The 16,643-nt window shown below is 41.6% G+C and overlaps 1 protein-coding gene across 1 annotated transcript in view; it reads right to left on the reverse strand.

The window, feature by feature from the left end:
* The window catches only part of LOC116994475 (lipid droplet-associated hydrolase), a 111,037-nt gene extending 94,960 nt beyond the window's left edge, over positions 1-16,077 (reverse strand). Inside the window, exons 1-2 of the mRNA XM_033056193.2 lie at positions 15,977-16,077; positions 3,402-3,560 (exon numbers count right to left, since the gene is read on the reverse strand). Coding sequence (XP_032912084.1) covers positions 3,402-3,555 — 154 coding nt within the window. The 5' untranslated portion in view covers positions 3,556-3,560; positions 15,977-16,077. The remainder of the gene's footprint in view (positions 1-3,401; positions 3,561-15,976) is intronic.
* Between the last annotated feature and the right edge of the window lie 566 nt (positions 16,078-16,643).

Consider the following 16,643-nt stretch of genomic DNA (forward strand, 5'->3'; position numbering starts at 1 on the left):
TAAGCAAATCTCATCAATCTTAATAGAAAATAATTCATATTAAGAAAGTCAAACAAGTATAAGCATATATTCTGGGCTGAGGAAAAACTGGACTTCTACTTAGTAGTTACTTTAATAAACACATTATTATTCTGATTCAGAGGTTTTGTGGACAGAAGAAAAAATGTTATGAAACAAAATATGTGTATTAAACATTTCAATTAATACAGTAAAGCTTTAATAAAATTATAAGTTCACACATACTGCCACTACTTAAAAGCTTCTTCCAGCTAAATGAGATTAAACTCTTCTGGCATGTTTTTCAACTGCTTCAAGCACTGTGAGCTATCAGTTCTCAGGAGGCAGAATCCTGCCTCATTTTAAGTCAATGGGAATTTTGCCATTGATTTCAGAATAGCAGAATGTTTTAGAGTTTTGTTGGTTTTGGTTTTTTTTTTTTTAAGGGGAGAGAGGAAGAAAGTTAAAGCTGGACCTTAGAGGAACCTCCCTGTTCTGAAGGAACATGATTAAAACACAAAATGAAAATAAATATACAGGATTTATTCTCAAGTCTCCTGCAACAATTAAATTCCAGAAGAAGCTGAGAATTTTGTCATCTTTCTCAATACCCACGCACAATTCTGGTTTGACCACGTGTTAACAAAATCATATGACTGAATTTTATTAGGACTGGAAAAGTATGTACCAGAGCAGTTTAACACATAGAACAGAGTAACACTTGCAGCAGGACTAACCACCTTCAGTTTGGGTCACTCCGCATTTGGCTGTGCATATTCTCTTTTTAAAGCCAGAGCTGTCCTCGTCTGGATATTGCTTTCCTTGACTTGTATACCAAGCTGTCCTTTTGCCCTTTCCCTCATTCCATAAAGAATCTCAACCATGGATACATGCCTGTCAAGTGTGAAAATTGCTGGACTCCTGAAGGGCTCCACATTTCATCCCCAGGAAGTTACAAAAGCACAAGGGGAATGCTGTCTAATCCTGACTCTTTAGGTACACGAACATGTTGCCAGATGACCCAAATGTCTGGATCTCTCCTAAGGCTGTGTTTTTTTCACTGGCAGATAAGCCTTCCCTTGAAGGCTGAAAATGAGGCATGTAACAGTAGCAAAAACCTCCACTATTTGTTTTATGAGATGCAAAACTGCACTTTGTTATGCCAGGTCCCACCAAGCTCCCTGTCAACCACAGTAAGAATCTTGGGTAACCTAGTTCACTACTGAATTTGGGCACCTAAAGTGAAGATAGCATTATAGTGGTTGCTGAGGTTTTAAACTGTTTTTGCAGTGAGAGAACTTCCAGCTTGCTACCAACATAATTCTGAAATAAAAGCAAAACCATAAATCAGCTGCTTGCAAAAGCCTAAAGACCATGACAGAAGCACACTGAATATTGCACTGATGTCTGATTCTGAACATCTAACTAGTAAGATGTTATTAAGGAGTCTTCACAGAACTATTCCACAGGAAATCAGCTCCATGTAGGCCTGCCACTGCATTTTACTGCATTAAAAATTTCCTGTGATGAATATGGAGACCATGCAATGTATGTGACTTGGTACATTTTAAAAGGAATTACTTACATGCCTTGTAGAAATATCATGCCTTGAATGCTGATGTTTAACTTTTGTGCTCTTCCCCTACATATCTTTCTACCGATATAATCTAGCTTTAGATTAATCCTTGTTACAGCCTCTATCACCCCAAACAGAAGGTATTAGCCTGAAGATAGATGAAAGCTCCAGAACTTGTGGGAAAAAGAATCTCTAAACCTAGCTGTTGATTAAAACCTTCCACAAATGCCTTAACTCAGAGAAAGCAGCAATTGAAAAGCATGAAGTCAGGCTTGTACCTCCAGAGAGGTACTAAAGAGATTCTGCATAGTGTATTTGGTTTAAAAGATTTTTTACCCACAAAGCAGGACCAAGATGTACTCATACAATGCTGCTTCTTTTCCGTTAAGGAACTTAAATTTCACTGTCACTGGTTTAGAAAGTTACTGTTCAGCTTCTGGAGGCAAGGCATAAAACCATTGTGCCCAAGGAGACGAACATAAAATATTCCATGGACCTTCCAAAACACTGAAAAATAAAGCCTGAAATATTGCACCTGAAAAATTCACCACTAAGTAAAGACCAAGCCACACACAGTCCCATATACAGCAACTAGGTACACTAACAGGGAACTAAAGTTGTTGATAAGTCGTTATTTACATCACTCATTCTGGGGGAAATAACAATAGTATCCAGTACATTCAAATGAACTATAGAAAGCATTAGAAATCTGCAAACTGTCAGGCAATGAAAGAGTCACAGTATCTGTGCTTGAGTGGGCTCAAGCTCTACTTTTGCTAAAGACAGACCTTCCACAGTTCATTGGCAGACTCCAACGAAATTAGGACTTCTCCATTCATTCTAATACACGCCAAACGCAAGTTTAGAGCTCTCATTTTAAGACAGCCACATTTAAATATAATGAAGAACTGTACAATACTCATTGAGTTCAAGAGGGTCAGCACAAAAATTCATGTGCCAAAATCTAAGTTAAAAAACATTTAGTATTTAAATAACAAAGAAACAACTGGATCTAGATTTTTCCTCAAATACTGTAACTTGGATCTGTCAGTTGGCACACAGCTGGCATTGCAGTAACATTTCAAGGTGCAAGAGATAAATGGAAGAGTAATGAAAACAAACAAAAGCCCACAACGCTCTTAGTAAAACCACAACCACAAAGTAAATGAGTAAGACATCCTAATTTCTAAGTAGTGCCTTCTGGCACTGTTAAAAATAAAGGTAGCAGTAGTGATGCCTTGGGTTTTAGTTTTTATATTTTTCAGGGTCTCTGCTGCTTAGTGTGTAACTCTGAAACTTCATATTAGGTGTTAGTAAGTTCTCTTCACAGGGCAGTTAGACAAAATAATCCTTTTCCAGCTAGAAAATCAAGGATACCTATATTACCCAAAAAACATAAAATTGTTGAAGGGATGGGGCAAGGCAGGGGGGCTGATACTTCATAGCCTGCGGCTGTGGTTGCACAATTGACCCCAACAGGTCAACGAACCAAAACTTGTAAAATTGTAAAAACTCGTGACTGGGATCTTGGATTTGATTTGGGCATAGCCCCATCCAGGCTCTTGCACTGCCCCTTTCAATAAATACCTGTTTTATTCCTTTTTCTCTTTCTAGTCTCTGTTCCAGGTCAGCCTTTCCAGGCATAAGTTCTGGCACTCCAGACAGCACCCAGTCTCGAGTTTTACAATCAAATGTAACAAAGAAACTTCACCACTGCATTATTATTGATTTTTTGGCATGTGCATGAGCCAAAATCCACCACTTATGAAACTGGACATACCCCTTTCAATCAACAAACTTTTAGACTTAAACAAAAAAAGACTCTTACCAGGAATAATCATGAACAAGAGCCTGGGAAGATTTTTACTTTCATCTTTAGAGAGGTCTTTCCAAGGCCCACACTTTAAGACATGGGTAGCAGCTCCACAGCAGTAGATAAATTCTTCATGTAAGGGGACTGGCTCTTCTGACCCCGACCTCATGTTTGCTGTTAAGCAGAATAAGAAACTGTTATAGCAGGTCAATACTTAGAGTTGTCTCTTTGCTATTATGCCTTATCCCAGAATAACTGCAAAAAACCCGAAAAATCACCCCACTCCCAACAGCTGTCATATCCAGTAATCTGAGGCCCAGCTCAGTATTTGATGTCTGAAGGGGCTGTAGAAGTTGATACATGTTACTATTGTATGAGAGAAAGCGTCTTTCAGTTTCTGTCACAGAAATACACAATGATGAACTGGACAATAAGTTCTACTCTGCCTTAAAGACAGAAATACACAATGATGAACTGGACAATAAGTTCTACTCTGCCTTAAAGGCAAATAATTTCAAGTTTCTTGTTCAAACTGTCCACTGAAAAGATTAATTTCAAACCCATTTGAAGGCAAACAAATGAAAAACTACTAAACAGAACTAGTGCATGAATGTCTTTGCAAGTTTTCTGTGTTGCAGGATAATCAAAATCATAGTTAAAAATAACATTAGTTCTTTCAACTATTTCTGCTTAGTGAAAAAGGACCATTCATTTTTGAGTACAAGGACACAAATTCTATTTCCTAGTCAGTTTGTGAAATTTCAGGCATGTAAACCAAAGCCTGAAAGTTCTGCAAGGTCTGCTGCACTATTAAGTGGGGGGCACTCACTCTCACTAAGACCCACCGGAAAATTCTCAGTGCTACACAACTCAAAAGGAACAGATCTGACTGAAATTTTAAGTAATGACACTTGACAACATCAGAAAAGTACACTTGGAGAAACAACATTCCCTTACTTTCCCCAGTTTTAATCTGGGGTTTTGAAAGGTTTAAGGTAAAGAACAACCATGGTAGAAAAGACATAAAATATTTTGTTTTTATTTTTAACTATTTTTTCCTATTAGGTTTTATTATTTTTTTTAAACTATTGAAAGCTATTTTTAATGCATTATCCCTGCTTTTATTCATTCATGATCTAAAGCTGAAAGAAGTCAAGAGCCATTTCAACAAAGAAATCCAGTTACCTCAACAACCACAGTAAACATAACTTGCCACCTCTTTTCTGACATGTTTACAGTCCAAGAAGCAAAAGTAACTAGTTCTTACACAAGAAAGTAGGTTTTGGACAAAGTTTCTCATCATGAGCCAATAAAATCTGCTGCATATTTTCATTCAGAATCGATTTCAACAACAAATGTAAATGGAAATGTCATTGATAATTCCTCATACAAAAGAAGTACACTAATTTCACGAATACAAGCCGCAGCAATTTGACAAAAATTTTGGTGGAAACCCGGAAGTGCGGCTAATAGTCGGGTGCGGCTAATATATTAATAATTTTCTGACATTTACAACCCCAGACGTGCCAGCCAGGGCGCCGAGCCAAGCACCGGCCAGTAAAAGCCGGCATTTCGCAATTGTTACAGTGTTACCGTGTCGCCCTGGCTCCCTGCAGGCAGCACGGGGGGGCAGGGAGAGAGGCAGGAGAGCTCTCTTCTTCCCTCCTCTGCTGCAGCCCAGGGGAGGGGGGGGGGGGGGGGGCGCCGCCATTGCCGCGGCTCGGGGAGGACACGGGGGAGCCGCGCCGCCATTGCCGCGGCTCGGGGAGGACGCAGGGGGGCCGCGCCGCCATTGCCGCGGCTCCGGGAGCCGACGGGAGCCCTGCGCAGCCATTGCCGCGGCCCAGGGGGGGGCGGGAAGTGCGCGCCGCCATTGCCGCGGCCCGGGGAGGAGGCGGGGTGCTTTGTCCGCGCCCGCCGCCGGCGCCACGGGCGCGGGAAAGCTCCGTCCCCGCCCGCCGCCGCTGCCGTAGGAGCGGGGGAAGCTCCGTCCCTGCCTGCCACCGCGGGGCAGCGCCGACCCGGGGTGACCGAGCCCAGTGGCAGCGGCGGCCGGCCCCGAGCGGCAGCACCGGGCTGGGCCACCTGGCCCCGTCAGCGGCCCCTAGCGGGCCGAGCCTGCACAGCCTTAGCTCAGCCAGTAAACCCCGCCCTCCCGCGGTTCTGTTACTAATTGCACGCGGGTCCTCGCTGCGAACGACAGAGCGGCTTATATTCGTGTGCGGCTTATCTATGGACAAAAACCGAAATATTTGCCAACACCCAGAGATGCGGCTTATACTCAGTGCGGCTTGTATTCGTGAATTTACTGTATTTGCAGCATCAAGGTCAGAAGTTAAGCAATGAGAACAGAGGATTCAGCAATCCATTTTGGACTGGCATGGGAGGGTTTTCAGGTTGTTGTAGCTTTGGTCCAGTCTTTAACTTCTAATTTCAGAAACAGTGTTGCAGTACCTGGAAGGAAGACTGCAACTAGAGAAGAAATGGTTATCTGAAAAACTGCCTGTCTGAGATAATCCCAAATGCTTTCTCTCTATGTAGTAGCTGAGGGATTTTAGTCATTTATTGTTAGGTTTTTAATTTACGACTTTATTGCCTTTGGTAATTAAAATGGACAGAAGAGAAAAACAGGGAAAAGATAGTGGATATACTCCCATAATACTATTCAGACCTGTTCAGGATGAAATCAGTAATAGCCAAAAATACCTCTTGATCTCCTTTCTTCTTCCTAAATGAAGCTTTGAAAAACAGTATTTCTATTACAGGCATCTATCTTTGGCACTAATTGCCTGCATTTCCCCTAGAAATATCTTAAGATGGTCTATCAATTTCCAAACAGATTCAACAGGCAGAGGTCTCAAGAGATGAGGCTCCTGCTGGCTCTGTCAGCCCACAGAGAGAGCACAGTTTGTGCCACAGCAGCTCCTAGAATGTTAAGGAAGGACAAACTTGACTGGTGGGAGTTTCACGAGTTATCACGGAGAAAAGTAACAAGACTGAGAGAGATGCAAACACCTAGAAAATCAGACCTTATTACATTCCAAACAGTATTTTCTTCCTTCTCTTCAACCCCTACACATAAATTCTCTAACCATATGAAGGAGAAGTCTTACAAGAAACTCAGCTTCTGTCAAGAGTGCTTAATCTAGTATCAACATGTCTGTTAGAATACTGAAATACAAGTTACAATTCATGGGGCTTTAGATGTAGATGAACACACCTTTAATGTAGGTGCCTACCAGAAAACAAACTCCTATTGCAGGATACAAAGCCTTATGTGTCAATACATGAACTGATTAGAGGCATAATCGTGGGATCAGCTTCTTGGTTGCCACCTCAGGATTAGAAAAATGCTCTCCTGGTTAGCAAAGCCTATAGCAAAAGCATATGAAGGCATACACTTGAACCTGCAAATCAACACATATATTTAGGTATCTCATTACTGACCCAGAAGCCAACTACAGTCATTTTTTCAGACAGAAATATCTGGAAACCGTTATCCACAAAAGGCAGATTACCTCTGCCATAACACCAATTCTTTTCATCTTTGGTTCAACTGACCACAAAGTGAAATGCGCTAAGTCAACTTTGCAAACATCAGGCTAATTATTGATGCATCTTTCCTGATGGAATATTTTAACAGCTCCATCCTACACTGTTACTTGGAATCGACATTTTATTTCAAAGATAATTTGGAAATAACAAAATTTCATCTACACTTAAAGAGTGTTCAATGAAAGAATTACCACAAACTCAGACTAATGTAATCAGAGCACGTAAACTGATATCTGGCTGATTCAGTCACAAGACAGGACAAACAGGTTGGTGTAGCTAATTCTGAAGCATGATGCTGCAGTGAAAGACGCAATGGTAACCACAAGAGAAAAGGTAAATTGCACAAAACAACGGTGAAACCAAAATAAAGGAGAAAGAACCACTGCAGCAGATTTGACATACAAGGTTCCACAAAATCATGAGACACACACCAAGGTGTCCATGGTCAAGGTTACTGTGAGGCCACTCTCTCTCCTTTCTAGGCCAAGGAAATGCAGGCTGAATAAACTGACTTGCATAGTTTGAAAAGTAACTGAACAAGCTTAAAAGATAATCAGCTACTGTCTGCCAGCTGTCAAGTAATCTTGGGCCAATACTGGAGCCTATAAAACTCAGGATTTTCATCAGAAACATACTGAGCAGCTCTGATCAACCCCACCACATCAAGAACACAAGGAAACTCGGGAGGGTCAACTAAAGAACTAGGCTAGAGGAAAAGCTTAATGAATAGTGCTTTTTCAGGCTCCCATGTTGTAATTAAACAGCAATCTAGAGCCATTTGAAGGAGGCCTGCAAAAGCAGCATAGCCAAACGTTACTTTGCAATGGAAGATGGTAAAACAAGAGGCAATAGCCACAAGTTGTATCTTGACACTCCAAGGGATCATAAAAAGCGAGCTGCTAAGAAGGCAATGGGTGACTGCTAGGAAGGTAGCAGAACCTCTCTTGGAGGTATTTAAGACTAGACAAAAAAGTAATTCTGATCTCAACAGAAAGATGGTCTAAGTTTTTCTCTAGAGTTTTCCACAAATAAACACTTCACAATTCTTATGACGCTAAAACAGCAGAAAAAATAAAGCAGGAGGTACAACAGGATCTCAAACAAGTTTTCTAGTACCTTAGTAAATGCAGAGTTTCATGAACATGGTATATGACAACAACTAAATATTTAGGTCAGAGAAAAGGAAACTAAACTAGATCAGTCCCCCAAAAATATAGGAAACTGAAGCAGATATGTTCTACTCATTAGCTGTAGCAGCTTAAATAAAAAAGAAACTCTGCCCTAATAGGTGATTTTATCTGACTGAATTCACCTTCAGAATGCAAAAGAATAACGGGAAAAATCACAAGATTCCTTCAGCTGCCTTCTGCACTAAGGCTCTGACAATTTCTACAACGTTATTGCCACAAGAGAATCATCCAGACCTGATGTAAGCTCTTTGATCTGCACCCTGGAGCTTCTATGCTTATAGCTAGAGGAACTAGAAAGGGACAGACTGACCGTCCTGGTAAGAAAACTGCAGAGGAGCAGCGGAAAGGGGGGATTACGTGATGTGAGAGTTGAGGTACGACATGACACACGATGCACAGATCTCATCAAAGATTTATCTGGACAAACAACAAACAATGGAGGCCAGATTTTCTCAGGGAAAACAGCAAGCACAAGCCAAAGACTTTGCAGGCTGTTGTGACATCAGTCACAAATCTCGACCAATTCTGTGTAACTAAAGCAGCACCAGTCAGTAGCACATAAAAATGAAACATTTCTTCAGTGTACTTTCCAGTACAATTCTCTGTCAAAGTCATATATGAGCCCCTTTCACACTAGCTCTGAGTTAGTGAATAAAGACTGTTGGGCATTATTTGTAAAAATGAACAAAGCTAAAAAATTAACACTATAGACACATCAAATGAAGCAACATTAGTTATACAAACCAACACTGCTTTCCTCTAAAACCCATGAAGTAATTAGGAGGCCTTGTATTTAGTGATCACTTGATGAGCTAGCAATACAAAGCCTTCAATATGTTTTGTTCCTTTGTCATTCCCCCTATGCCCCTCCCTCAAGCAATAAAACAGCCAGGAGGATTTCACTGATGACTGTATAAAAATATCAGTGACACATGTGCAAGTGGGGTACAGCTTACTCATGTTTAGGGTTGCAATGATAAAAAGTTGAAGTGCAGAATGAAAACTATAATCACTCCTCAAGTCTGAACCGTGTTCAGAGACACCACATGGGGGACTGTGCAAAGACCTACGGAGGGAGAAACCCAGTTTTAAGAACTGGACCTACCTGCAAGACCTTGTAACATCATATTACCATTTATAATCTTGTAGCAACGATCAAGAAAGTAGGTACAGTCCCACTGTTAGGAATGCAGGGAAAATAACTTCTGGGTATCCCTTTTATACCACTCAAGTGGTCCCTTGTCACTACAAACATTATCTAAGCAATTACTGATCAAAGCAGGACAGGACTCACAAATAAAAAAATTGTTAGCTTGGAAAGGTTCATTTGAGGAGTCAAATCAGGAACAGATGGATTTCCCACCAACCTTATTCCAAAAAAGGTCCTTTGCTCTGAAATTAATAATATGAAAGAGTCTTGGAGTTAGGGAATCAAGAAATTGGAAAACATTTTCAGATCCCACAATGATACATTGGTCTGGCACAAAATGACTAAACAGATAGGATGATCAAAACTCTGGGGAAAAGGATTAGGAAGGCCCACCATAACTTTTAGCTAATCGCTATATGTCACTGCAAGTTGTAGCTTTGAGAAGTTCAGCTTCTAATGACTACCAAAAAAACCACCCAAAAGCTATTATCATAATGGAACTACTACAGTACTCTTGGCCTTGTGGCCTTGCCTTCCCCACTACTCTCAAGAGGGTGAAAAAGCAAATGAAAAACTTCCATGGGGATCAGGCAAACTGGCAGCCTTTATGAAAGCAGCCACACCTCTGAAAGCATCAGTTGTTGGTCTACAGCACTTAAGAGTCAGCAAGCAGGTCTGATGTTTCACTAGAAAACACTCCATCTTTGATGCCTGGACTCTCTCCTTCGGCAATCACAGACAGCAGTTTAACTGAGGTCACAAAACCCCAGTCATGCCTGCCCAGTGCTCCAAGAGCAGAGTCCATGTCCTTTGTACCAGCTAGATTAAAGCGTCTCTATTTGCTGTCCCAGTTTAACACTTGGTTAGAAACACAGAGCACTGAAGTGAGAGCAAACGTAAAGGAAACCCTGAGAAGTCACTCTGCTGTGGCAGAGGGTGCCTGAGGCTTCACACAATATCAGCCACTATGAAGGCATCCAAAAGAATAAAGACATGACATTCTAAAAGTGGAGCATGATTTATCAGACACATTTCAGGATGGAAAGAGGAAGATGTATATCACGTCCTGCCATTTTATCTAATCACACCAAGATGGTAACTTTCACTTTTTCAAAAGTGAACTGTTGAGAGCTACCAACATGAAAACGACCCCAAATGAGTATGAGTTTTTTTGTTTTGGCTTGTTTTTTCTTAAAGTAACTTCATAAACATAATTAAGGTTGGGAATACCACAGATTACAAGAAAGTGGTAGCTATTCTCCCAGGAAATTCCCAATTTCCCAACCATATGCAGGCATGATGATAAAGCTAAGAATGTCCATGACCTAAAATGAAATGAGCAAAGAAAGCTGTTCCTTAAAGAAACAAATCTACTCAAATTCATTTGCATTAAAGCAAAGAGGATGGCTTAATTTGATGTAACATGAAGCATTTTCCAGAAAAGAAAGTGTGATTCTGGAAAACCCTTTAGTCTTGAAGGAAGAAAAAGTTGTTGATTTGTACACACTACTGAAATTTACTGGTGAAATAAAGTAACTTGCAAAGAAAGCTTTCCCTTCAAATACTGCATTAAAATACTGGATCCAGAGAAAAAAATGGGGCTTTTAAAACTGAAATCTCGCAGGGGAATAAGCAGAAAGTTGTAGGCATGAATAACATGTGGGTATAATAAATACATATTCTGAGGCAAAACTGCAATGTTAGCAAAACCTCAGTCAAACAGAGTATCTATATGAAAGAACACAAAAAGTTGCTACTGAAGTACAATGTCTACATGGTAAGAAAGATTTCCAGGGGAAAAAACTATTTCAGGTCTCTTCTGACCAACACATTTCAAAGATATAGCAGACTCATGTCAAGAGAATCTTGTAAATAAACTTTCCCCAGCTGCCCATTTCATTATAAAGTCAAAGGGAGAATAAATCACTTGGAATCGATAGTATGAGAAAATTGTCACAAATACAGTAAAGTTTGCAAAGTATGCAATTTGTTTATTTGAATTATGTTGACCATCAGTATTTTGGGAGGCACTGGGCAAAACTGAACACCACGATTACAGACTGGGTTAAAATTTGGTTGAAGTTAAAGGTAGGAATGTTATATTCATGAACAAGAACCCATCATGCTTATGTTTGGATACAGAGAGAAGGAACGTCCATGGTCTCTAAACTTCAGCACACATCATCACACAAACCAAAGCAAGTTCAAAAGTGAACAGTTATGTGAATTATGGGGGAGAAGACATGGCCTTTCACAGGGTATTGCTTCAATGAAGAGAGAAATACAAAAATATACTGCAAAAAAAATACAGAGTGAAGGAATATGTTATCAAGGACACATGGACAAGAAGAAATTGAAAACAGCATCGAGGGAAAGGAAATATATACATGCAAATAAGCCTGCTTGTGGTCTAAGAGTTTGGAAAAAAGCCACTTGCTCACTAAACAAAGATGTTTTTTTATGGTTCCTACTATTCCTAGGGAAAATGAAACCTTTATAAAAGAAAAAGCCAAAAATCTATTTGTCTCTTCAACCATATGTTCTATACTCTTATTTTTCTCTCGTGCATCAAAAGAAGTACAGGTCCCACATTTCTGTTGGACAGCTGTTTAAGCAATACAGGTAATCTGCCCAACATTCAGTGAAACATAATAATGCAACCATGTAAAGTAACAGCAACCTACATAATCACTTAAACCACAGAACCACAGCTTCCAGAAGTTAAGCATTTGAAGAAACGTCCATCTTTCAGCAGCAATAGTAACAGGCAAAATCAGAAAAAAGCAAATCTATTTCACCTTATGCTTCATAACATCTTTTCCACCTCCTATGAGAATAAGATTCACTACTTCACAGAGAGCACTATTCTTTCAAGTCAAGTAATGAGAAATCCAAAGAGCATAATGAATACTAGCAAGAAGCAGATAACAAATCTTTAAAAAAAAAGTCCACAAGTACAATTAGCATCACATTACCCTTGATTTGGCTTCTCCCATCCTTTCCTATGCTGTTCAGCATAAATCTCCTCACAGAACTATCCCTTATTTCTTTGTTTCTTCCACATTTCCACGTTAGTTGTTCTCCTTTAAACTAAATTAGGCTCCAAATTCAGCACACCTTTTTCTTCCCATTTTATTATTTCAACCTGCACATGTTCTTACAACAACTGTTTATCCCACCTTAAGCTTAGCTCTCCAGCTGCTGCTGGTTTTCTTGCTTTCTAATGAGGACATAAAAGAATTAGTCAAAACCATTAGTCAAAATCCCATCTACTCACAGTACACCAACTTACTAGTCACAGCTGCATTCTCCAGTAACCCCTCAACCTGTGCTTGCTGCTTACCACCTCCTCCTCATGTTTCCTGCAGCAGCTGTACATTCTGATACTAACCCACTCACCTAAACAGGTTAGGAAGGTACTGCAAGCAGAGACATGGAAACAAACTGAAGCAGACTGTATGGAGCTCTGTGCAAAGGACAAAGTCAAACAGGAGAATCAATGAACAGGAGACATGAATAACACTAGGTAGCATTAGATCCCTTTCTGAGTCACTACAACAATATAATTGTACTACTGATATGTGGCCTGCAGTCTGAGTCCTTCCCAGTAAGAAGCACTGGTTCTGCTCACCAGGAGGACAAGACAGGGAATTGAACAGCCAGGCTGGACACAGTGATGCAGGAACCAGAGGGTTTCTCCAGAATCAGTGCTACAGGAAGGCCTGCACATGCCAGTGCTCTGACACACAAACCTACAGTTCTGGCCACAAGAGAACCCAAAGACAGTTCACCATGCTGGGAAAACTGCAGCTTGTTCTCACCCCACCAGAAACCCCCAAAGTTACTCTATTACAGCATTTTGCACAGGGATCAGCTGCTCCCATCAAGATAATTCTGCTAAATCCTCATAACTCATTACTATGAACAAATGCATACAGGAACAAAGCCTGTGCTCATCACAGCTTCAAATAAGGATCCAGTTATCATCTGATACTCATTCCCAGTTGGTATCACAATTTCTTTCAGGAGGTAAAATCTGAGGAGTCAGACTTCTGCAAAAAAGTTTGTATCACAAGTGTTTTGGCTTTTCTTAAAATGAAAGAATTGAATAAAGAATTGGTCTAAACAAAAAATAATTGAAACAGAAGCCAGAGATGAGATGGAAAAAGGAAAGAACCAAGTGAACAGCATGGCAGAAGCTGGAGGAAGCAAAGAAAGAAGGATAATGATGAAAGAAACCCTGCCAAACTTGAAGTTGTAGCATCACTGGTTAGACATTGTTTTGGCACATCAGGATTACCTAACATATAGTGACAAGGCACTCTCACACTACAAGAGGTGGTTGTGCAACCCCAGTGAGCCAAACAAGCAGTTCTCATTCATTCCACCAGTGACTGTGTAGTCAGGCTTGTACCCAGTGCAAAAACTTCGATTTATTTCATGTTTGATAGTTCTTTAAGCTCAGACATTTCCTATTACACACTTTTTTTCCTATTAGGAATATTCTTCTACCAGAATAATTTACTTCCTCCAGTACAACCTGTTTACAAGCCTCACAAGACATCTAAATGTCACATGTAAGCTGGAATCCAATGTTGTCAAACATTTCACTGGGAATTCAATGCCTACACAATGATTTGTCAGGAGCAGAGAAAACACAGCCACATTGCTATTAAGAGCATACCTGATTTAAGTAAGTGAAAATTACCTGTCCTTCATATCCTGCAAACATGTTTTCTGTACAAATGCATGCTTAGCATGCTCTAGAGATGACTGAAGTTCTGATTCTAGTACTCAGTAAAAATAACCTAGACATCACCCAAAATGGGGACCACTCCTTTTTCCAGACAAGGTGCCTCCATTATAATAAACCACAATAATGGAAAAAGTTTCATTTAAAAGAAATCAAAGTTATCAATCAGACAAAACAAAATAAAAACAAAAAACAAAATAAGCATTGAAAACAGTGCAATTAGAAAGCATTAGAGTAAATCCTGTCAAATTTACTTGGTAAGTTTTTGGCTTGGCAGTCATATTGGAAATTTTGTTTTACCATTACCCATACACTATTTATTGTAATTGTCCTTGTGAATCAAACAAGGCAAATAAACAGGTAATAATCTATCACTGTCTAGTCTAATTTTAAAAGTAGGAAATACTACATAGAAGTAGCAGAAAGCGTGTTGAAAACCAACAGACGTCAGTGAGTTCGTGGATTTTTGACTAACAGAACTACTCGGGGCTGGATAGGTCAAAGGCAACGATGAGTTGATGGAGAAATCCACAGTGGATCCTTAAGACCTCACCACATCTGTTCCAGAAAGTTCCTGGACTGCACCTCGTTGCAAGCTGAGTGAACACTGACAGAGTGGGACTAGGTAAAGTACAATCATACATGTTTGCCTTTTTCATAGGCATCTGCTTAGGGTACTGTCTAAGATTCATAGAAATCACTGACTTTGACTGCTTTGATATAATCCTTGTAGTAATTCCAAGATGGAAAGTATAGTCTTAGTGTCGTTGCTTAGCCAGGTCTGTAAATGTGTGACCACTTCCCTCAATGACATCATAAGCAAGTGTCACAAGAAAATAGGAAGCTGCAATAATTATCATTAATAATTGAAGGCTTTTAGCCTCTGAGACAAACAGGATACAGATTTATACCCAGATTCTGACACAGGCCCACGTGGATGGATTCTCAGACCTTAACTGGGCGTCATAAGGTCCCAGAGGGTCAGGAGTATACAACACCTAAAAAAACAAGAGTCTGCATCATTCAAGCCACTCAAGGCTTTAATATATTAATTTAAAGTTGCAAGAAAACAAGCTGCTTCTTCATTTTTGCAACACAACAAAAAGCTCTCAGCAACTGTCATGCCTCAAACAGCCCTTCATCAATATCCTAATTTCTTTCAGTGCACATTTCCATGCCAGCCTTTACTTGTTTGCTGAACCTGCTGCTCCCCCGGCCTGGCACAGGCACCTCTTCCCCTGTGCAGTAAATGCAGGCGGGAAGGTGGGTGCTGGCAGCGACGATGCCCTGGCACCAGCAGTGACAGCAAACCTGACAGACTGCAGGCTCCCGAAGGAGGGTGTGAGCCTGCAGACTCCCTGCTTGTCCAAAACAGTAGCTCCTCTACTAAATCACGCCTCTTTCCACTTAAAAAATCTCATCTCGCTCCTAACTTTTAAGAATTTATAATTTTATTTTCCTCTTTTCCTATTTATAGGCCTTTCAGGTCACAGACTTTTCCTCCGTTTCTTGTTTTATAACACGCCACCACGATAACAAGCATCACTCAGCTGCGAGAGATGCTTCACAGGAACAAACGCTAACACACAGAAAAAACACTACAAGTAGCATCACCTCAGTTATTTTCTGGAAAAGGAGACACCACTTAGCATTCGTTTCATGAAGTCTCCTCCATGACAAAACAAGTCAAGGGAGCACGTTCGAAGCGTTTCTTTCTGCATGGGATGTCAGACCATCCTCCACCGCACGCCTATGGACCAGCGGCGTTATTTGGCCGAACAGGTCTGTACAGACCTGACACCCGGCACAGCCGGGCTGGCGGCACCTCCCTGCTGGGCGAGGCTCCGGGTCAGCCCCGCAGGGCGGCGGGGGGACGGCCCGCGGGCTCGGGGCGGCTCTGGGAGCCGGCACAGGGACAGGGGAGGGCAGGGCAGGCACGTACCTTCCCCTTTCGCAGGCTCCCCGTCTCCCGGCACGGCGGCGGCCGGCGCTGTCTCTGCCGACACCGGGCGGAAGCAGCCGGCGAGGAGGGGCGGGGGCGGCCGGGCCGCTCCTTCCGCCGGGGCCGCGGGGCGCGCTGAGGGCGGGCCCGGCCCGCCCCTCCCGGCCGTGAGGGCGGCGGGGGGACCCCCGGCAGGGAGGGGAGCGCCCGTGTACCCTGCCCTTCTTCCCTGCCCACCCAACATCAGGCATCTGAGACCCGCTTGGGAATGGCAGGAGCCAAAGGGAGGATCATCCCGGGACGCGCGTCTTGGGGGTTTCCTTCTGCCTGTCATTCAGTCTTTCTCAAACCACGCAGTTTGTTTTGGACTTCTGGCAAAGGAGAAAAGGAATAGGTGGTTTTGAAAGGACAAAATGAGCTGAGCTGCCTAAAAAATGGCAGAGTAAGGGGTAGCATAGTGTAGGCTTATCCTTCAGCATGTTTGAAGGCTCGAATTGTAGAGTCACCAAGGTTGAATCATTCGGTCCAGCCATCAACCCAGCACTGCTGCTGCAACCCCAAAACCCCTAAACCACATCGACCTGGCACCAATCCAGACACTCTTAAACACCTCCAACAATGGTGACTCCACCGCCTACCTGCACAGCCTAATCCAATGCCTGACCAC

The sequence above is a fragment of the Catharus ustulatus genome, chromosome 3, assembly GCF_009819885.2.
Source record: "Catharus ustulatus isolate bCatUst1 chromosome 3, bCatUst1.pri.v2, whole genome shotgun sequence".
Taxonomy (NCBI): Eukaryota; Metazoa; Chordata; class Aves; order Passeriformes; family Turdidae; genus Catharus; species Catharus ustulatus.